We start from the raw sequence: 23,491 nt of genomic DNA, 5'->3' as shown, positions 1-23,491 counted from the left end.
TATTTGCCTCCACAGTCATTCTGGAAAGCACATGATTGTTGACACACCACTTATTATTATATGGATTACCAGTGACAATGTCAAACCAGAAACATTTGACACAATGCACACAGAAGAATCACCAATCACCAAACTTACATTGTGTTTATAAGCTGTTGAGTAATTTTGTTCTCATCTCAGGTAGAGTTTATGTGTAGTTTCCCATTCACAAAGGGGATTTGGGAGGACAGCTGGATCTTATTAATAGCTCAGCAGTTCAGAGTGGGAGAATGTGTGGTAAGTCCATCATGTGGACCTCTGTCACATCGATCTTTCCTCTCAATATTATATTATGTCACTTCTGTATATTATAGTGTCCTGTTAGTGACAGTTTTCTAATCAAAGTGTCTCATTGTTTATGAAAAAACTACTTTGTTAGGTTTAGACAGTTGTTGGATGTAACTGAGCCTTATTTGTCTTATTTGTTGGCTCTGCGGCTCTGACGGTGTATCGCATTTTTGATCAGAATAGCGTGAAATACAAAGTAGAATACAAACATGGTGACCTAAAGGCCAGCATATTGTATCATAGATTTAAAGGTATTTATGGCCAAGGAGAAATTTCCTCTGACAGAGAGAGAAGGTCTCACTTTCACAAGTCAAAAGGAGTGATCACCAACTGCATTACTCCCCATATCAAAAGGCCTGCATACCACTGATGCCTGACATAATTCATAAAATTATTAGCTTTGACTCCACCTTGGGGCAAGGTGTGTTTTGAGGGCAGAAGTGGAAGAAGCTAGATGTGGCCCAGTTAATTGTGTAAGGGGACACATGGATGGAAAACCAGTTCATAAAATGCTGACACTAGGAAACTTGTTTTCTTAGCCACTATAGCCTTGAGGAAGCTTGCACAACTTCTGACAATCTGACACTTTATTTAACCCTTGCAAACCGTCAGCTGACGGAATGACGGAGTATTAAGTCCATTAGGGGATTTGTAGTCCATTGCCTATGACTTTATCCTCTGAGTGCACGAAATACTGCACTGCTTCTTTCCTTTGACCTATATGCATTAAATGGTTAAAATCGGGTTACTTTTATTAGACAATTTGTTTTATTCTTGATCAAACCTTCATTGTAATTAGTAGGTAAGAGTATTTTTACTACTAAAACCAGTTACTAGTTTTGTTGTCGCTGAATGGTGTATATATACCATTTTCTCATTCACTTGAATGGTTTTAATGTTGTGGCTGATAGGTGCATGTATGCAATATAGAACAATTTGGTAGGTAAATATAGTTCCATCCATTTTCTGCCACTTATCCGGGGTCGGGTCGTGGTGGAAGCAGGTTGAGTAAGGTAGTCCAGGTTTCCCTCTCCCCAGCAACATTGTCCACCTCCTCCTGGGGTATCCCAAGACGTTCCTAGGCCAGATGATATACAGTATATAGTCTCTCCAGCATTTTGTTGGTCTACCGTGGAGTCTCCTGCCAGTTGGATGTGCCAAGACAACTTCCAATGGAAGGCGCCTAGGAAGCATAATATATATTTATATACAATATATAATATAGGTTTTTGTTAGGTCATGACTTTTCAAAAACACGTTCTGATTACAAATTATTGATATGGTCAAGAATGGCTCTACGTGTATATCCACATAACTGGAGGGTTATTTATGCTGTATGCTTTATATTAACAGTTGACCTGATATGACTCTAAAATCAATGGACTGATATGACACAATGGTTTGAATTGCCCAACCGAAATTCCCTTTGTAGAGGTGTTTTGAAAACCCTAATACCCTAATGGATAAAGCAGTGGATGAAATGGAATTTGCTTCCATCAGCACTTCAAGAGAACCAGCTATGTGGTGCACATACCGAACACTCTTTCATTCAGACAAACCATACAGTTTTGTTTGTGTTGTGTTTATTCAGCTAGAAAAAATGTGAGAATTTTTTTTAGCTATGCTAGTAGCATGGCTCTAGGGATGCCAGTGTCGGTCGGCCATTTGGTTGATCCGTCCACCACTTCGGTTTAGACTGAGATATCTCATCAACTACTGACTGCGATGATTCCCCTAACTTTTCCTTTTGCACCACCAGCAGGTAGACATTTTTGGTTTTTAGTGACCTGCCTTTACAACTATCGGATGGATTGCCATGAAATTTTGTACAAGATATCCATGGCGCAAGACAATGTGTTCTGATGATTTTGGTGATCCCCTGACTTTTTACGTAGTGCCCCCAGCTGGCCCCCCGCTGGAGGAATTTTTTCAGGCTTCTGAAGGAGGAGAAGGCCAGAAAAAAAACTGAGAACCACTGGCCTAAGGAGATCCTAACAGAGCAGCCAGCATGGCTGTAGATTCCTGTTTTGTAACAGTCTCCTGCACCCACTGTTACACAAGTTTTCAGCTTCAGTTATGCATCGGCAGTAAAAGACAAGCTCCTAATGCCTTGGAATGTGTCTGCACCTTTGAAACTCATACCTCAGATAAACCAGTTACCGCCAACAAGAGCCCTCTTGTCTTTGGCATCCACCCTGTAAGTTCTCATATTATGCAGCTATTACTAGGTACTGTGAACATCTGCAATTGGTTCACTTTGAGTAGAACTTACCAGATGGTCTGACTAAACCCAAGAAAAATCTACTTGAGTAATTCAGTAGGCTATCTTTTGTTCCTGAGTCACCCTAGATAAGACATAGGCAAAGCCTTACCACAAAAATAGATCGTTTTACCTTTATTCATCTAAGGTGGATTCAGTGAGCATGAAGTCTCCCTTTCAGTGAAATCCTGCTTCATATTCACACAGTGGCACAAAAGCACACTAGTGAATACCTGCCCAACAGATCCAGCAGTTTGAAATAAGAAGTGACTTGCTCAAGGGCAACTTAACAATGGGTAATGAGGGAGGGGTGAATCTCATCAAATAACCCGCCCCCATTTATCCTGCTGAAGGATAGCATGCAGGTGTTGTGTTGGAAGAAGTACTCAGATACTTTTCTTAAATAAAAGTAGCAATAACACAATTTAAAAATACTGCATTTCAAGTAAAAGTCCTGCTTTTAAAATCTTACTCTGGAATTAATTTTAGTATCAAAAGTAAAAGTGCTCCTAATACAGTAAAACAGCCCCTATCAGAGCTACATATGTTATAGATATTATATTGCCTATGCATTAACCCATAAGTAGCATATTAATGTAGCAGGTCACATCGGAGCTAACAACGAGTTTTAACAATGTATCATATTCTATAAACCGATATGTTTTGTAAAATCTTAATCTGTAAAGTAACTAGCAACTACAGCTGTCAGGTCAATGAAATGGAGTAAAAAGTATAATATTTCTCTCTCAAATGTAGCTGAGTAGAAGTACAGAGTAGCATAATGCAAGCACTCACGTCGAGTGCAGGTACCTCCAAAATTGACTTAAGTACAGTACTGTATTTTGCAATGTATTTTGTTACTGTCCACCACTGGGACCCACTTATAAAGCACCTGAGTAGAGTGGAAAAGACTAGAATACAATACAATGGGATGATGTCAGTCCACCGTTGGGGCCAGCGAGTCTGCCAGAGCATTCTTAATGCCATGGCGGTCTTAGCTCTCAGAGCTTACAATGGGACCAAGATCATATTAAGCCTTAGGATCCTTTTGGGATACGGTGTCTTGACCCCTTCGCCGAATTTAGACGTATCTCTGATCTCTAAAAACCTAGTTTAAATGTCTAACCTTAAACACTAGCGTCCATTTAGTTTAACTTTTAACCAATACGGTTGAACGAAGTGCTCGTCGAACAATGGTTTTCTCTCATCCTAACCCCCTTCGCTATCTTTGTAGCTGTATGATTGGTGGAGAAGGGTGATTGATCCGTCTATCCTGCAATGAAAGAAGGGGAATGACAAACGTAGCCAATCAAATCCCGGTATGCAAATGAGCTACGTGGTAGTTTGTTCTAATTCGCCGGTAACGGGGACCTTTTGTGTGCCAGTGCCATCCCCCCGGTTAAAACGCAGTGGAAATTTCCTGTCTCTCCACTTACAGCTATATTAACGGACGCTAACAGAAATTAACGTCTCGAAGCAATCTGAAAGAATTACTCCCAAGATAATATTTGGTAAGTTAAAGGCTGTTATTTATATTTAAATAACTTAGCATTTGTTTTAGCGTCATGAAGTTTCTTTCGGTAGCCAGCTTGTTCGCTTTTAGGAGCGGTATTCTCCTGAATGGGTATCTCCGCTAACGGGGCCTGCTAACCCACCGAGCCGAGCGTTCTGTACGGAATTAAAAGCGGCGGCTCTTAACTGTTTTGACACAACGCTTCACAGAGATTATGCTCGTTATTTCTAAAGGCTTCCTTTACTACAATGGAAGATACTTAATGTATCAATGCAGAACCTTTTATTTTCACGTATAGAAGGACCCGAAGCTCTGTCTCGTTGGTTTGCATTGACTTTACCCTCCCTAAAATCTACTTTACAAACGTACATGAGACCGGTAACTATTTGGAAATTACACCCTACATCAATACCAAGAATGTATGAAAGGCGGTAATGCCCATGTATGGTGCTCCGGTATGTGAACTAGGACACGCCCACGGGTTGTACTACTCAAATTGCAAGTAGCAGAGCTGCCACATCATGGTCTCATGACTCTGAGGTACCTAGATAAGCCTAAGCCTCTGTAGTGTACATATACCCTGCCCATATATTCCGAGTAACTGACGTCTGCCATTATCTCCCTCTCTAGGACTCCGTTCATTAATCTGACTGAAGGACAACTCGGATCTATATCACTTCGTTTCCACATCTTCTTTACTTATCGTCACTTATTGGAAAGTCAATATGTCTCAGCAGCAGATCAGGTAAGTCTCTTACATTCTCTTTTTTTTTCTCCATATAGTATAACTGGACAGGTGTAATCAGTTTTCACTATTGGCTCTGCAGCTGAAATGATTGGTACATTGAAAGAAGATGGTTGGCAGCTGTTTTCACAATCTTACAGTTAATTTTACATTAAAGTATCGGTCTTCCTTTTTGTCTTCTCCTTTCAGCCTCCCAGCCAAGCTCATTAATGGAGGTATTGCTGGCATTGTTGGGGTTACCTGTGTCTTCCCCATTGACTTGGCCAAGACCAGGTTACAGAATCAGAGACAAGGTCAGCAGGTCTACAGGAGCATGTGAGTATTTTTAGTTGCTGTTGTTTTACACGACATACACGGCAACACTCTGTTTGCCAAATCTCTTGGCATTATACCTACTACTTGCGTGTATAATCCAATATTATTCTTGGTAATCTCACAGTGACACATGGGGAGGCATTGGAATGAATGTGTATAATTAGGGAAATTCCTGACGTGATGGACCATGATGACTATTCATCCTTGTCATTCCTTTACAATAAGGGGGCCCGTATCCCTTAGACTTCCTTTTGGAGGGTGAAAATTCACTGCTCCATTTATCAGCTCAGCCCTGACTCTTGTTAAACACTGTGATAAATATCTGGCCTTGAATTTTTTTTTTTTTTTAAGATAATAAAGTTTCTGTAACCTATTTAAATTTTTCCTTTTCGGTCGGCTGCCTTAAATGGTCCATACAATAGAATTTCTTTGTTTTCTTCTCCTATAGGATGGACTGCCTTGTCAAGACAGTTCGATCAGAAGGCTACTTCGGCATGTACAGAGGTAAGATTTATACACGTCTGAATACTAAGAACCATTAGGCTAGAAGATGTACAGGAGTATTAGATGCAGGTGAGGGTAAGATCTTTCTGTGGTGAGGTTGAACATTGATATGATTACTATTGGGTACTCTTAATTTTTACTGAGGGTTCAAGATACAGTGTATGTTCAGTGCATGGGTTGCTTGATTTACTTACAAATATAGTTATGAGTTGAAATAACTTTTATAAAAGAGAAGTAGCCAAAGCTGTTCTCATGCAAAGTGCTTTTATAGATTTAAGCTCTGATGTTTTTAACTAGCACACATGCAGTCTGTAGGAAAACAAATGAAAACACTGTTTTTAATGATCAGTTCACTGATTTAATGTAGAGAAGGAAAAGTAACATCTTGTGGACATAGTTTAATATGAGGAAAATGGAGACCTTAAGTCTGGGTCTCTGCTTGTGTGAGGAATGCTGTTTGTTTGCATCTGTGTTTTTCATATTACAGACATGGGTCCCCCTGGGATATTGAAGGCTAGCCGATAAGGCGCAGCCACGCTGGAGGCAAATCATTAAATGGTTCTTACAATATTGCTCTATTTAAAACTATAGGCACAAGTTTTTGTTTTGCCATCTATTTGTTCTGTAATTTGACTACTTCTCAATAACTACTTGGCTGTCTCTTCACTGTCCTGTCAGTTTTTTCATGGATCCTCATTTTCTAGACTATTGGTTGTGACCTTTTAAGACTTTGGTTGACCTTCCAAATGTATCTGTGGTGAGCTAATAAGATTTTTCGTTTGAGATGGTCTCACAGATCAGTTTTTAAGTTTGACCAAAGTCTATGCACACAGAACATAGTCGGGATTCTGTCTGTCCTTTCACTAACATCTCTGCATTTCTGTTGTTGTTGTGATTTAACTAATTTACTGATTTGTAGTCTTTCTGTAGACACAGATATCCTTTTTTTTTTTTTTTTTTTCTCTCCACACAAAGTGGACCCTGTTGCCATAACCTGACACACTGTACTTGATCAACTTGATGTTTGCATCTTCCTCTGATATTCATTACCCTCCAAATTTCTTGTCTTGTGTTTTGCTTTTTTCTAATTTTCTAATTTTCTAATTTCCCTTCTGTAACTCATGATTATTTTTATTTATTTATTTTTATCGTGTAATTTCTCTTAACATAAACCCCCTCCATCATTATTACTGCAGCTACTGTTAACTGAACATTTGTCTTGTCTGTTTGTAGATTAGCTATAACAATGGACTAATTAAATTCTGACGTTGTAATGATAGTGGCGGGGAATGCTCTTGTATGTGCTGAATAAAAACACGATTGTGACTTCAGTGCTAACTGTGTGTTCATTTTTCCTCAGGTGCTGCCGTAAATCTGACACTGGTTACCCCAGAGAAGGCGATCAAGCTGGCTGCTAATGACTTATTTCGCCATCACCTTGCCAAGGATGGGTAAGTAAAAGCATCGTACAAAATCATTTAATTAAAATGTAGCATCCCATCATGTCTGTTACTGAGTACTTCTCCTATCTATGAACAGAAAGGGGCTGACATTGTTCAAAGAGATGCTGGCAGGTTGTGGTGCAGGCATGTGCCAGGTCATTGTCACCACCCCCATGGAAATGCTCAAGATACAGCTACAGGATGCAGGCAGACTCGGTAAGAGGACTACAAGTTTCATATTTACTGTTATCGATGTTAACTCATTTACTAGACTCACTGCCAACCTTAACCCCAGAGTCACTGTGTATATTAATATGTATTTTGTCTTTTGTCCAAAGTGGCCCAGCAGCAAAAACCTGTCATGATGTCCCCCACAAAGCTTGTGGCCACTAACACAATGCTCAGCCGCTCCTACAACTCTGGCACGGTGGTCTCAGCACGGCAAGCTGTGTCTGCCACGCAGATCGCAAAGGAACTTCTTCAAACCCAGGGCATCCAGGGGCTCTACAAAGGTCTAGGGGCAACACTGATGAGGTGAAACTCTTTTTCATTCCTGAAGAGGAAGCAGATGTGAACTCGTTAGACCAGTTGCTTTGTATGGGGGCTTCAGTCTGACACATCATTTTGTTTAATTTCTTTCAGGGATGTTCCCTTTTCTGTTGTTTACTTCCCATTGTTTGCCAACCTGAACCGCCTGGGCAAACCCAGTCCCGATGAATCGTCACCTTTCTATTGGGCTTTCCTCTCAGGCTGTTTAGCAGGATCTACTGCTGCAGTGGCTGTTAACCCCTGCGATGGTGAGGTTTGAGGCAAATGTCATTCATCTGTAGCGTTAGTAGCAGCTCTGTAATGTTTCTGGAAGGTTACCCAATTTTGTATTTGTTCTCCTTTCCAGTGGTGAAGACTAGACTGCAGTCACTGAACAAAGGGTCCAGTGAGGAGACTTACAATGGTGTTGTGGATTGTGTAAGGTGAGACAATTGAGTCATTTATTCTTACACAACTACCCGTCTTTTTTCTCTCCTTTATACTGGTGTTTAAATAAACCCATCCCTCTGTGTCTACCCAGTAAAATCCTGCGGAAGGAGGGACCGTCTGCCTTCCTGAAAGGCGCAGGCTGCCGAGCTCTGGTCATAGCTCCTCTGTTTGGTATTGCACAGGTTATGTACTTTGTTGGTGTTGGAGAATACATCCTGGAAAACTCACCTCTGAGCCTTCTGTCGGCTTGAGACTGAATCAGTTTTCTGGCTATGCAATGAACCCTCCGAATATGAATGAAGAACAAGTGGCAGCTACATACCAACAGTTTACAGCAAAAAAAAAAAGAGAAAAAAAAATGTACACAAGTCTTGTTTGACAAAGTCAGAAAGGCTTCAGTGTGTAAAGACCTGTGATTTCATCCTCTGTATGGTCTGACAGCTGTGTTGCACTTAAACACTTTTATGACTTATTCAGTGGGCTGTGGCCAATGTTTGATCAATGTGTTAGCCTTACTATGTTGAGGGACTCAAGAATTGCAGTGTTATTCTTTCTTTGTCCTGAGACGGTCCTGTTCTGTTTCCCTCTGTGAGGGAGGGGAGCTCACTCCATCAAAGAGACAGACATGTTTTTGTATTTTCTTCCATGTTATCACTTTTCATATTATATTGTATGTGTGAGCTAGTTTTATTTTGAATGGCTGAACAAAATAGCTTGAAGTACTTTGTTTGTATGTTTTTCTTCCTTTTCCGTTGCTGTCTCATGTTATAGAACTGGAACAAAGTATTAGAACAATGGCTTCAAATTGGGGGGGAAACAATGGGGTCCAATTTTTTTTTTTTTTTTTTTTTTCCTTTTTTAACATACATTTCATGCAATAACTGTGAGTGTACATGTTAAATTTGACTGATCATGAGCCTTCCAACTGACATGGGACCATACGGTTTGACAAACCATTAGCAGCATCTTGTTGTATACTTGATATTAACCCTACTGTTGTTTAGTAGTCTGTGAACCACTCGTCATATCGTATTATCTGCAAAAACTTGAGATACCTTCATGCACATTAAGTATGCATGTGTTTGTCCACACAACCTCAGTTTAGAGATTTGCATACGCATACCTACCATTTTACTCAAAAGGTAAATTTTGGTTTATGCCTTAACAGAGCAGATCTCTGAAGATGGAGCATTATTACTGTCACTGATCATGTGAAAAATGACTGTTACCGTACTTTACGTGTTTGTGATGTCTTTTTTTGTACATACTGTGTATATATGCATAAAAATTTGCAATGCACTCATTCTGTGTTGATTCATTGAATGAGTGGCCTAACGGGCTTCACAAATGTAGGGAAACCATTATCAGTTTACATGAAGGGGATAGACAAAAGAACTAATGCTGCATGAAGCTTTTTATTTATTAAACAACTACAGAGGGGGTCATAACTGATATTTACACATTGTGAACCATATTACATATATGAACACTTATGTTGCTTTGTCAGACACTTTGCTTAAACTTTAAACTGCAGTTAAGCTAATGACAGTGGAGCCCCCACAGCTGGCAGTATCCCGAAACATTTAATGCGTATTGGAAAAGAAATGACAAAGGACCATGCCATCAGTCAGCATTATGCCTTATATGTTTAGTAAACAATGTAAAAAATTTGATGACGGTAAATAAATATGTAGAAATTACAGTTGGAGAATTGTATAAAGATACTGAAGTCAATGTAATATTTACCCTCTAAAGGTTCATTCTTGACCTTTAACAGAAGACACTTCTTCAATATATCAACACAAACTCCACTTGTCAAACCGGTGCCATATTGTTTAAACAACCCTGAGTTACTGGGCCCTTTCTGACCGCATGGTCTGTATCTAACTGTTTCATTTGGGATTGAGTTTCCTGCAGTTGCTAGCACTGCTTCCCTCTGGTCGCGGCATTGTGCTGCCATTCTATACGCGGCTGCCATTTCTTGTCAGTAGGCCTACACAGAGCGCTGACGTGTTCAGGAACCTCACCAACCACAAAATTTACATTCATGAAACCACTCCTCTGCCGTCTGCTGCCTCGTTACAAAAAAAGCTCACACTTCAGAGGCAGGAAACAGAAAACGGTCAAACATATCAATGAAAGCACCCAGTATATATATTATTTTATTATGTTTAACAGTATGACATTTGCTATATTATTCTATAATTCACATCTTATTGGCACACCAACAAGATTAGCGTCCACAATAATTCACACAAAACGCAAACTAGATCACTTGTTACAAATCACACGTGCTCCAGAGGAGCTCAGGTCGTGCTGTTGCTCATTGCCTTTTACACGAGTTCGGAAATTTACAGAGCGTCAATTTATCATCCGACCTTTCTAACCCTTTGGGTTGATATCACGTCTACACTTCTATTGTGCTTGAAAGTAGCAATACTTTGGAGTGGTGGCAGGGAGCAAGCACAGTCTTCATGTACGTCGTCAGAGATCACAAGGAATAGGTAAATGGTACAGTAGCTGGAGGCTTGTATGTGTGACTAGATAGGCACATTATGGAAATGTACTCCGCAAAGGTAGGCTAGTCCTCAAAACACGTAAGCGCACAAAGTATGATTGGCATTAGGCATTTAAATTACATAAAAAGGGGCTACAAAGGTTACAGAATAAATAATGTTAACAGCAGATGCATAAAATAGGTGTCCATAGTTACAGCATATACTCCTCAGTCACAACATTCCTGTGTCAAAGAAGGCTTCGAGTGCCGCGCCGTGGCTACAGCGCGGCGGCGGCAGCAGTGTAACAAAAGGATGTTAGAACCAGGGAATGTCACAGAGTCGTGCCAGAAGTGGAGCAGGTGTTGTGGAGGAGGGCAGAGAGACAAATCAGTGTTGGAGTGCTGGTGGAGTCGAGGAGAAGTTGTGAAGATGGCGATCCAGCGTGTCGTGTTGAATGTGGCCCGTGGATGGCTGGGAAAAGTGGGATGTATTGTACTCGCCCACCAGATCAGTCTGGACTATGGGAAATGACATTGAAAAGTGACTTTGGTGGGTTCAGTGAGCTTGTAGTGGTCGGGCCGGCGGGGGTGGATGGGGGTCGGGGGTGGATGGGGGTCAACTCACCATCTATATGACCTCCCTGCTGTTCCTGATGGCACAACACAGCACCATACTGAAGATCATCCCTATGATCTGAAATCACACACATTTTTGGCACATGTTAAAGTAATTATGGTACTTCATGTAGGGTTGTATCAAGTACCACAAACCAGTGCAACTTGAGGATAAACAGAGAAAAATGGTCAAAAACTGAAACAATTGTTTCTGTTTTATGAAGTTCAATTTCAAGATCTTGTAAATTCTCACCATAACACCGGCAATACCAATCCCAATGTATCCAATGATATGCAGCTTTTCATTGAAGAAGTCTGTTATTGCAGACAGACAGTCCTGAAAGCAATCAATAAACCATTCATGTTGATCATACTGCACACAATCCCGCTGTGAATTATTCAGTGGTACACGTGTGATTAAAAAAAACGCCACATTGCAGCCAATCTTGTAATCCCGAGAGAGCGCTATACTGCCACCGTGTGTGTATACGGCGCCCCAGCAGGCGTGAGGGTTTACCTGGGTGTCACGGGGCGTGTCTGCACACAGCTCATTAGACAAGTCTGATGTGGATCCTCCACAACAGTTCAACTGCAAACGCAAAAAGTAGAGAGAGGGAAATTGTGATACCGGGGCATTAACTGTGAGAGTTATTTGAGGGAGGTTACTGAACACAGGGCAAGTTTTACTCACGGTCCTGTGGTAAATGACCGCGATTGCAGTGCTGTTTGAATTGGCGGCGTCAGCAATGGAGCTACTGTAAAACTTTTGGACTTCCTCAACAATCTTTTATTGAGAAGAGATAATAATAAATCATTTACTTGTGGTTTTGAAGACGTATTACAATCTGACTGAATAAAAACGAGTTGCTTAAGTCCGTACCTGCTCCTTGTTTATGAATCCAAAGACGCCCGCGGCAATCTCCGCGCCAAAGATTATCAGAAGGCAAGCGAAGAACTGCAGAACAGAGAAGAGGTTCAATATTGCCTTCTGGGAAGGGCGGTATATTTAATAGAAAAAGATCTGCTGGCTTGTGTTACGTGTGTCTTTGAAATGCCAGAAAAGGAACATCAGTACACAGTGCATGAATAGCGCCACGAGAGGCAGCACTTTTGAGCACCTTCACCCACCGATGCAAGAAGACACTGAGACTCACGTACGGCCCCGAAACAACCGAAGAACCCGACGATCATCATCAACCCCCCTGCGCCAAGAAGGATGTACACAGCTGAAAAGAGACAAAGGCAAATAGATTAGTGCCTTAAATTGTGTTACTCTGTGGAAGTACATCAGGAAATTGATCATCTAACTCTGTAATGTTCCTGATATAACAATTTACAGCCTCAGTAGACTGGAAGGCACGGATCCAATCGTGGTTTGTTAGTGCTCGGTCACATGGCTGCAGTTCGCAGCTTCAACTAAGGATGGCAGCATGATCCAACTGCTTTCGTGTCCCTTGAAGCAGAATTTCTAAAAGGACCCCTGTTGTGACCGACTACCAGAAGAAGTGTAGGTGGAAACGTCTTTATTAGCCTAAAGGCTCTGAAACGCTGATTATCCACCTACTCCTTCAGTGCAGCCACTTAAGAATTTTAAAGATTTGAGTTGAGATGAAAGGAAAAAGAAGAAGAAAGTCAAGTCTCTAACACAAGCCCCCGCCACTTTTTTGATGTTTGGTTTATTGCTTCTTTGATCACGTTTAAAAAAAAATCTCGTCGTTTTTTAGGGTTTTTTTTTGTTTTGGTTATTTTGTCTTCACTTGATAAATTAGCACAGTGAGTCTGTCAGATTAGGATTGATGTCAAAACCCAGAAAAATAAGATGGACCATTGCTTGTCGAGACAGTCCACCGACTGACACCTGTGAAAATAAATACCTGCAGCGGCCATCTGTCTTTCGCTGTCGGTGTGTCGAACAGAACTAGACCCTGGACTCTGTCCTGCTGCAGGCGAGCTGCAAATTACTGGGAGTCCTGCCCATCTACACGTCTCTCAGAGGCACGGGCAGACTCTCAAAACTGAATTAAAGCCGATGGAGCTGGCGGGTCTATTGAGAGACGAGGCTTCCGCTTTACTCTTCTAAAAACATTAGTGTTACTTCCAGTTTTCTCCGACTTTGTGCTTTCATGTTCCTGCAGGATAAAGCAGTGAAACAGATGCCATCTGTCTGGTAAAAAGGCAAATCAAATTTTCGGGGGTCTGACTGCTGCACAATTAGACTACAACCCCCCCACCACCACCATCCTAACCCTCTGTGAGTCTGGATGTCGTCACCGCCCTGGTCTGCTCCCCTGCTCCCAGGCCTCACTACTGAGCCCTTTAGACTGTAACTATACACCGGGCCGGTTCCCTGAGGTCCGTGCTGAGGGCCTAATCAGTGACACAGACGGCAACCACTGCAGCAATTTAATTAATCCACATGGGGGGAATGCAAGCTGTTGTTTTGCTGCTGTTGAACGAAAAAGGGAGGTGAAGACGAGGCGAATCAAACTGCTGCGCTGAAGGGAGCTGGGAGCGAGGGGTTAGACCACTTCAAAGCAGAGTGTCTGGGTTAGCTCTGGAAAATATAATGGGCCGAGACAGCTTCTACTGTATATACAAAGAGTCTACGCAGAAGTGATCTTGGCTGCTGATGTTTCCCATCACTTTAATATGCACTGCCTTACTGTAGCACTTCTTCTCAGTGAAGCCGCTGATATCTAGCAGACAGCCGCCAGCTGTACTTCCTCCTTGTTGAAGCCGCTGGCAGGGAGCTGGTGGCCATACAAATTAATGAAAATCCCTCGGGTGCACTGTCTCCATCCCGTGAACGCACATCACGGCTGTTTACTCGCTGGAACACGGAGCAGCAAAGGTGACGGGATGGAAAGTGAATCACCCGTAGGGAATGCTGCCACTTTGCCTTGTTATGGTATCAGCGTGTTTAGGCTCCCTGCTAGAGGGGCATGTGGGCAGCGACGCCCCGCCATTCTGCCTGCTCCGGAGGCTCATGATGATATCTCTTGTGTTGCTAAAGGCTCCTCTGTAAGATGATCGACCCTCTGCTGGATCGTCCCGATAGCTACGTAGATAAACTGATAACTGGCGGCCTGTAATCTCCTGCAGTCTGCTGTTGTCTAGAAATACTGCATCAGGAAAAGTACATAAGTATTACGGGCAAAATCTATTTAAAGGGCGTAAAGTAGAAGTATCCATTATGCAGGTCGGGCCCTTTTATTATTTCATTATAAATGATTGGATTATTATTACTGATGCACTGATGAGTAAGCATCATTTTAATGTTGTAACTGATCAAGACAGACGTTATTCTGTTAGCTTTACGCTGTTTTGTTAGTTTATATCAGTGCTCCCTTTGTTATGGGCCGTTCATATGTTTTGTACGTAAAAATCTCAAAGGGACAGTTCCGCATCTTGGCAAATACGTTTTATCCGCTCTCTTGCTGAGAGTTAGATGAGACCGATGCCACCCTCATGTCGGTGTGGTAAAAAGCGACAGCCCAGCCGGTTAGCGTAGCTTAGCGTAAAAACTCAAGCGGGGGGGAAGCAGTTAGCCTAGCTCTGTTTCAAAGGTAACTAAATCCGCCTATCATCTCATCACAAAGCTCACAAAAGAACACATTCTACCATTTGTTCAATCCGCACTCAAACTGCAGTGTAAAAACGACACGTTGTGGGAGCTGTGACTTCCTGAAGTCTCTGCCGGTTTTTTCCCGAGGCGACGACAAGACTTCAGGAAGTTACTTCACCCGGCCAAGAAATAGTCCTGTAAAATGTAGTGGGGTGAGAATATTTGCCTCTGAAATGTGGAGGAGTAGAAGTATAAATCAGAAAAAAAAATCTAAGTACTCCAGTAAATATTCACTAAAATACATTCAGGTACAGAACGTGAGTTAATGTACACGTAAAAAAAAAAACGTGTGAGACAAGTTGGACGTTATCGGAGAATTTGATATTTGCATGTCAATTTAACCGGCCCCAGAGCTGCCTCACCCAACCTGTTACTCATGTCCCGAGGGAGACAGCCAGTTCCATGAAAGCACTGCAGAGAGCTGATGAAGTGAAGTCACCATTTTAGGTCATGGTCTGAATGGGAGTAACAAGAGCAGGCTTCATTCTAATCATCCGCTCCTACGCAGAGCGAGAGAGTGGGAGAGAGGTAGAGAAGGAGAGAGAGAGAGAGAGAGAGAGAGGGCCTATTGTATGGAGTCTTGCAACACTACCACACACTGAAGGGTGCTTGTCTCGTCTACTGTATGTTTTAATAGTCCACTGTGTGTTTTAGCGGGAGCTTTGCAAAGGAGCTCTTCATTCACTATCGATCAAAAGCTGAGCGCAAAGCGCTTCAGACATATTTCAGCGAAGAGACAGAGCCGGTCCTCAATCAGCTGGTGGCTCAGGTCCATTTGTCACCATTTGTTGATGTCCGGTTGATCAATTTGCGCGATTCCAGCGGAAGGAAAATCAAACCACTGTCTCCATAACCCATAAACCGGCGCGCTGCCACTAATGCTGCATCTCAGCAGTCCTTCGACATGTCCGTTTTCACTGCCCCTCTGCACGCAGCACCGTGAGCCCCCGCTTGCTCGTGTTTGAGGATTTTGAAAACGGAAAACGCTTTCCCCCTTCGATCGGACGGGCCCGATTACCCGAGGGTCCAAGGGGAAGTGAAAGAAAAACATCACGACGCACTGAAGGTAAAATGTTAAACATTAATCATTGTTCAGTTAACACCTGCGGCCCCTGAAAGGTTTTTCGGTTAGAACGGTGACGAGAAGTCCCCAAGGAAGTTAACAAGGGCTTATTATATGATGCACCATAAAACTTGATGTCATCAGGTCTGGTGCTGCCCTGTGGAGGAGGCTGATTTGGTGGCACATATAAAATTTGTTTCTACACCCGAATGAGATTTTTTTTTTTTTTTTTTTTTTACACCTGAAAATGTGTATTCATCTCTGTTGAGCCTGCTCGATTACTCTTTTGTAGCTTCGCACTTTATTCTTGTTACATCAAGGTGTCAAACTGTTGGTTTGAACTGCTAGTTTCTGGCCTTGAGAGGAAATGAATCAGCACAATAGCATTCAAATCCTAAACCCACATGACTTCACTCCCTCCTGATGTTATGCATTACTTATGTAAAAAACAGCTAAAACCCATAAACCACATTTAAAATGACATCATTGGTTTATTTAAATGACCTTACTAAATAATTACTGTCCATCAGTTCATCACGAGAAAAGACATAAATAACTTAAATGATTTTACTCATGCATCTTGAGTCATATTTTATGATCTGTGGATGGAAGGTGAGGTGTGATCGGAGGCTGCAGAAACCGTGACGTACCTATAAAGAAGGTGTCAGGGGCGCCGGCGCCTGTCAAGAGCTCCACTGTTTCTGGGTCAAACCTGAGCCAGAGTCCCACAGCCAGCACCAACAAGCCCGACAGCTGAGGAATGATAAATTGTAAAATCGGTATTCATGTCATAGTCACATACTTTTGCAGAATAACAATGTGCAATTTTAGAAATTTCTTGAAACATGGCTCCTGTGTCAGGGCTTTAAGTGACGTCTTTGGCGATAAGCTCTCAGTGTTCTGGGACGTTTGCCCAGGAATCCCTTCACGTTTAGAAAAACTGAGCCCCATCCTCTTTTTGTCTTTGGGTCCTCAGCTGATGGGGGATTCTGCAGTTGGCGCTCTCGTTTTTGTCTCGTCTGTCAGCAAAGTGGCCATTGATGCTCACTGCCTGTTTTTTCTTCAGTTTATTCAGAACAAACCAGAAATGTTAATGCATCACCTCTTGAGCGACTAAAGGTTTTTCAAAAAAAACAACAACAACAACAAAAAAAAATCCAACAGTTTTAGACTTGTTTCGGCTCTCAAACAGATCACAAGCACTACTTGAAGTCAACTGTCTCCTCTGTGTAAGCTAATATCCCATGTAATAATCTCATTTTTCATGGTGATATGTGTAGGTATAGACTCGGACTCGTCAGGTGTGATGTGCCCGATGAGTTTGCCACAACACAGAGAGGACATAGTTGCTCCCTGGGCAATCTTGACCAGAAATAAACCAGTCGATTGAGACCAAGCTGTCCCCCTGAGAAAGTTAATCCTCCTGACCTGCTAGACGCACCTGGAAAACATTATTTGGTCGAAAACACCACTGTTATATTTAATTAAAAGACAGGTGAGGGGGTTTTAATACTAAATGTGCATAAGTGTGTTAGTGTGTACTGCTAAAGGATAATTAATTTTATATTCAACTAAACAGAAGTTCAGTTTTACAGCATGTTACACGTGAGTAAATAATTAACAGGTTAAAAACTAAATTACAGCCCACATTTCTTAATCTTCATCTTACAGTAACATTATCATGAGTATCATGGTAATCGACTGTAAGAAAAATATAAAATCACATCCGAGAAGGAAAATATCTGCTGTCAGAGAGCTAGAGTGAGAGCAAAAACGTTACGAAAAAGGAACAGGACACTCCGTGACAGCAGCACCTGTTTCCATATGGACCACCACAGTATCATATCTGAACGCCAGCATCGCCGCCGGCATCAGCGCTCCGTCTCCCGTGGTGCGTTTCAGCCACAGGCCGTGCCAGGCTCGCGGCGCCTGGGTGACGTAACTCACGCTGGCATCGGCTGCGCCTGCTTGCTTGGCTCCGCACCCCGAAGTGACGGCGTACTGTACACTCTCCGCTTTCAGTCCCCAGGACTGTTAAACAAAGAGGCCGCTGTCTGTTTGGGTGACACGAGTGATCGTCCTGGAGAGCACAAATGAGCCAACGCAGCCGCTTAAACCTGTATTTATACTGCATCATTTAGCAGTAAAACATCAGCATCCATTGGGGAGTTACAGGGGCTTATCATGGCTGAAACGATCAACACAAAAATCAATCTGCCCCCAACTGATCAATTGACGACTGATTCATTTCTATAGTCACTTTTCAAACCGGTATTGCCGAACATTATTTTAGCTGCAGTTTGTCAGTTGTGAGGACCTGACGCTTTTATTTGTCTTCTGTGGTGATGAGCTGAAAATCTTTCGGTGTTGGACTGTTGTCGGAAAAAACAAAGCCATTGGAAAACGTCACCCTGGACTAAAGGATCAACCAAGGAAATAATTGGCAGAATAATCACTTAGTTGCAGCCTAAGCGGCATCTTTAACTTACTGGTTACATTGAGAAACAACGTGTGTCATCTATTTGTTTTAACCCCTCACAGTTTGTGAAATGAAATGTCGCTCTTAACACAGGGCAGCATTTTTCACAAGGTGCACGTATGCCGACTTTGCAGTCTGAAGTGGCAGGATAAACAAATTCATTTGGCACCGATGTTGTTCTCTGAATCAGTGGTTCCCCACCTGGGAGTTGCAAGACAGGCACCAGAAACCTGTTTACATTTGCATACTTTCTTTTAACCTTTGCCTTTCTTCTTGTGGATGACTGACTTTTTTCTTTTTTAACTTCTTTGGGCCTCTTAAAATCAAATGAAGCGATCTGAAAAGGAAGCATCTCTTTTTCGCTCTTCGTGTGCACATGTCCACGGCCTGAGGGCAAGGGGTCACAAGCAGACAAACAGTACCGTAGCTTTGTTTTAGTGGGTTACCGGCCAAAACAGCTTCAAAGCCGCCGTTCGAGACCACGCTAACCCAATGCGGTACGCCCCCTCATCGAGACAGGTAATCACAAGACAAGTCCCTGCTCAGCAAGTCGAAAGCGAGGCAGCCTCTGCTGCAGCTGGAGCCACAGGTAACCCTATCTGAGCAGATCTGCTGCAGCATAACAGACCGAGACAAAACCCTGCACCCAAAACAGATTATCCCTGCCTGTCAAAAACACCCCCCCCACACACACACACCCAGACCTGCAGCAGGAAAGTCACAGCACAATGCCAAATCATGAGAGAGGACCTAAACAGTGGGTGTGTTGGAAAAGTGGCAACACACTGCAGCTCTGTGTGTGCTGCAGCGTGACCATGGTACATTACATACTACAGAAACCCTGTCAGTGGCTTGGTGGCTTGACTTGCTCATTAATTTTCTGAAAACATTTCATAGATCGGGGATGCTCCAAGGGCCCCGACGAGGTACAATGGACCTGATAATGTCATTCGGGATTGGGTTGACAGTGTAGGGCAAGAGAAGAGTGTCGGGCTGAGTCGGAGGGTAATAGGAAGGGAGCAGGTGGGCAGAGGGAATCTGCGGGATTACATTACCAGCACCGCTCCCCACTGGATCTCCAGTGAATAATGAGGCCAGGTGAAATACGAACCATATCTGGCGATATCAGCGTTGGCCACGCAAACACCGCAATAAGGTGGCGCACCGACAGGTTTTCCCACGGCAAAACAGAGCCGGATAATCACTTAAAACGCGTTAAGTCAAACCAGCAGGATATCGGCTCCTCTGACAGAGGTAAAAAAAAAAAACAACAACAACAAAACAAAACACGACGATTATCAGGCTGTTTGAACAGCGGGGGGGATTTTTGAAACGGTGTTCCCATGCAACGCGTTGGCTGAGCGGACTTACCCAGAAGATGAAGTTGAAGACGAAGAGCAGATATTTCACGCATCTCATTCCGCCCTGCACTTTGCTCATGATGTCGCCTGGTTCTATCGGTCTGCCTGACGGTGTGGTGTCTACGGCGCGGTTCCCCCTGCACACTGCTGCTTCGCAAACCCTCGCTTCTTCCAGCTGGACATCGGCCCCCCGTGCAATGATGCCGTCGAGCCGCACCGCGACACCGTCCAAACATCAAAACATGCGCACGAGCCGCGCGCACGGGGCTGGCTGCCGTTACGCCGCTTGCTTGCACCCGCCCCTGCGCGTGTGCGTGCGTGTGTACGCTGAGGTTCCCGAAGGTGGGATGGAGGGGGGGGGGTTCAGGGGCCGATGTGGGACTCCTGGGGGAGGCTCCAGGATGTCCCTCGACGGCAGGAGGCAGAGGCTGGTTTACGGTGGGTAATGGCCCTGCTTGGGGCTCAGCACGGCTCGGCACGGCTCGGCAAAAAAGTCATAGCAGAGGTACAACTCCCCAAACCAGAGCGCTGTTTCACCACACTTTGTCCAGTAAACCTTGATGTCTAAAGGAAAACTAGTCGGAGATTTGACTAAATACCAACTTGTATAACAGTCTGTTTGGGTGGGAGATGTGAAAGCAGTTACAGAAAACTGCCATCTGTCTGCACTCCCTATTTTTTGTGCTACTATTGAGCAAATATAATGAATTTAGACTGAGGACCTTCAATGGGTCTTTCGGGGGGCTGTAGGACACGAGTTAATCAGCTCAGTGACCATTCATATCTCACAGGCACGATTTCGGACCTGCCGGTCACCCGACATGCTGCCGCTGATATCAGTGTTTGTTGTGACAATAAGGGATCTTGTCCACAGCGCTGCACCCAAAGCGCAGTCACCGACGTGACTGTGGACCAAGGACGTGACCCCGCTCGTCTTTGATGGTAGTTGCCCGGAGCTGCGGCCTTTTCCCTCTGGCGTTACGTGTCACCGTGAACATCTGCAGTAATACCCGCCTGCTTCTGTGTGTGTGTGTGTTTTAATCCGGGCTGCAGCGAAACACCGGCCTCACTATCAATTAGTCTGCCCCATGACTTTCTCAAGTAGTCGTGAGGTCCGTAAAACGTCAGAAAGCTGCGGGAAATGTATGTTATAACCCCCCCACCCCCGGGCGACGTCTTCAGATGTCTTGCTATGGCCGAGCAACTGCCCTGAAGCCAAAGATACTCAGATTATTATCATGTTTTTACAAAGAAAAGGAGCAAAATCCTCGTATTTGAGGAGCTGGGACCGTGAAACCTCTGGCAAAAAAAGACTGAAATCGATGATCCAAATAGCTGACGATTAATTTAATGTCGATCGACTAACCGATTAATCGACTAATCCTTGCGGCTCCAGTGTTAAGGCACGAACTATCCTTTGTATCATGTATGAAGCCAGAGTCATTTGTTCATTTGCTTGATAACCAGTCATTTACCACTGTATGATCTGATGGTGGAGCCATGCGTGTTGCTTTCCCACGCTGAACTCAAACCAGCTCCCGTGAGTGACGGGCCGCATCACCAAAGCCCCTCCGTGTCTTCTGTCTCTCAGGGCCCCCGGCGGCGTCGGCCCGGGCCCGCCCACCCGCACATTCAAGCCTCTCGTGTTCGTGGGGCCTTTGTTTTGCTGCGCCGACGTGGGAGGGAAACAGCGTGTGTGTGTGTGTGTGTGTGTGTGTGTGTGTGCGCCCCCCCCCCTTGTTTGTCTGCCTGGGTATCAGTGAGAATCAGCCCGGGGTGGATCATGAGACACATCGCATCACTGCCCATTTCTTCTTCTATCAGACAACAACTCTGGCAAGAATATAAAGGGATTCGGTTGTGACAAAGTAGATAGATAGATAGATAGATAGATAGATAGATAGATAGATAGATAGATAGATTGATAGATAGATAGTGCCCCGTTGAATTACCAATGATTAATCGTTTCCATGTAAGCCTGAATAAGACCACTGAACTTCATCAATGTTAACCTAATTTCAGTTTGGTCATCCAATCCTGTCGTGAAGTCAGAGCTGTAATTATCACAGTGGAAGTCCACCCAAACTGAAACCGTATCCTCGGGGTTTAATGGAGTCGAAATCCCATTATCCCTCCTCGCCCTCGCTCTTCTGGGCTCGATGTGTAAATCTGGCGCAACGACGGAACCCGATCTCCACGCGGCTGCGAGTCATCCTCGCGATGCGGGGGAGACAGCGGAGGCGAGGAGGGCCACGCGGCGGCGCCGTGGGTGCCTTGGAAACCACACCTCGGTGCCTCGACGATTGCGTTTCGTCACCTGAAAAGCTAGAATCGCGTGACCGCGTGCGTCGCCCGGGGGGGGGGGCGAGGTGCAGTGGAGACGGGACGAGGCGGACACACTCGTCCAGGGTGTCTTGCCCTGCCACTGTCTCCATCTAGTGGACAGATCGAGAAGTGCAGACGCATTTGTTTTACTTTGAATTCTCATTTATTTTTCCATCTACCAACTCTCTGATCTCACTCACAAGCTTCGTGAACTTTTGTACTATGCTTTCATTATTACTCGACAGAACAATCTTGACTCTAAGGTCCACTTGCGGGCGTTTTTCTTCATCCCAGAGTCTTTGAGAGCCGCGACCAGATCCAAGGTCAAGAATCCCGCTCATTTGATTAACTGATTTGATTCTTGTTTACTTACTAAATTCATAACTTCATTGGCCATAAAAATGAGTAATGTCACCGGTCTTTGCGCATTACAAAAATTACATTGTTATTCTCAGGAGTAGTATTTGCTTAGACATGAGTCAGGCAAAGTCATCCGCACCAAGGGCGTTGTGTTGTTTTGAGATGAACAAAATTGATGTATATTTATAAATACTTACTTGTTGCAGAACTTTTTGTTTCACATATAACAGTAACACAAACACAGATCCTCCTCAAAGTCAGATCTTGGGACTTTTCTGCAAGCAAAGCGTTAAGTACGCCATCATCTAAATCTAATCTAATGTCATATCTTCTCCATCTGGTTGATGCTCTCCTCTGGTGATAAGAACGTTATATAAATCTGAGCCGAGATAAGATAATTTAAGACCGTTTTATGGTGGTTTTATAATCAAAAGATCTTTGTCCACATGTAGTTGTCCGTGTCCCACACCCCCAGGGCTACATGTTTTGTATCATTGCTTTGTTTGGTAACAAAAAAAACAACAACAACAAAACACAAAACATAAAACTAAATCACTTAATTGAGAAAATGATCAGCAGAAGAATCCATAATGAAAATAGTCATTAGTTGCAGCCCAGTCAAAATGATCTCCACCTCAATCAGCTACAACAGTAAAATGCTGCTTTTACATCAATGCATCAGTAATAATAATGTTTAATAGTATAACACTCACAGGGGACTTTTTTCTGCATTGAGCACCTTTACTTTCGAAACTTTAAGTACATTTTCCTGATTATACTTACATACTTTTACTGCAGTAACATTTTAAATGCAGGACTTTAACTTGTAACAGAGCATTCTTACAGTGCGGTATTAAAACGTTTACTTAGTTAAAGGATCTGAATACTCCCTCCAGCACCATTAGCAGCAGGGTTGTTACTCTTCACAAGTTTTATTTGAAGAAATAGTAGACATGTGCCAGCATTTAACCTCTAGAGGGCAGTGGTGCCTTTCGTTTTGGGCAGTGCACTGATGCCTGAGTGTGAGGCTAACACAGCCAGTAGTAAACTAAACAAAGTGGCTCTGATCATTCATATTCACG

At 43.4% G+C, this 23,491-nt stretch overlaps 2 protein-coding genes across 3 annotated transcripts; one reads left to right on the top strand and one right to left on the bottom strand.

The window, feature by feature from the left end:
* Positions 1-3,977: 3,977 nt before the first annotated feature.
* On the top strand, positions 3,978-9,383 carry slc25a55a (solute carrier family 25 member 55a). Its single transcript, XM_040115499.1, has 10 exons — positions 3,978-4,098; positions 4,731-4,845; positions 5,035-5,160; positions 5,609-5,664; positions 7,025-7,115; positions 7,204-7,322; positions 7,445-7,640; positions 7,749-7,903; positions 8,002-8,077; positions 8,176-9,383. The coding sequence occupies exons 2-10, from the start codon at positions 4,826-4,828 to the stop codon at positions 8,333-8,335; spliced, it is 999 nt and encodes a 332-aa protein (XP_039971433.1). The 5' UTR covers positions 3,978-4,098; positions 4,731-4,825; the 3' UTR covers positions 8,336-9,383.
* Positions 9,384-9,499: 116 nt separating this feature from the next.
* Positions 9,500-19,951, bottom strand: tspan2a (tetraspanin 2a). 2 transcript variants are annotated; one of them, XM_040115501.1, is made up of 9 exons: positions 19,735-19,951; positions 16,535-16,637; positions 12,325-12,422; positions 12,077-12,151; positions 11,888-11,980; positions 11,714-11,785; positions 11,450-11,533; positions 11,207-11,275; positions 9,500-11,100 (listed from the first exon to the last, which is right to left on the bottom strand). In XM_040115501.1, the coding sequence occupies exons 1-8, from the start codon at positions 19,801-19,803 to the stop codon at positions 11,210-11,212; spliced, it is 660 nt and encodes a 219-aa protein (XP_039971435.1). In that variant the 5' UTR covers positions 19,804-19,951; the 3' UTR covers positions 9,500-11,100; positions 11,207-11,209. The 2 variants fall into 2 exon arrangements, with proteins under 2 accessions (XP_039971435.1, XP_039971434.1); XM_040115500.1 differs by having other exon boundaries at positions 9,500-11,095; positions 19,735-19,907.
* Positions 19,952-23,491: the final 3,540 nt, after the last annotated feature.

The sequence above is a fragment of the Xiphias gladius genome, chromosome 21, assembly GCF_016859285.1.
Source record: "Xiphias gladius isolate SHS-SW01 ecotype Sanya breed wild chromosome 21, ASM1685928v1, whole genome shotgun sequence".
Taxonomy (NCBI): Eukaryota; Metazoa; Chordata; class Actinopteri; order Istiophoriformes; family Xiphiidae; genus Xiphias; species Xiphias gladius.
Note: the sequence above shows the minus strand (reverse complement) of the source record. Positions and strands in the feature narration are given on the sequence as shown.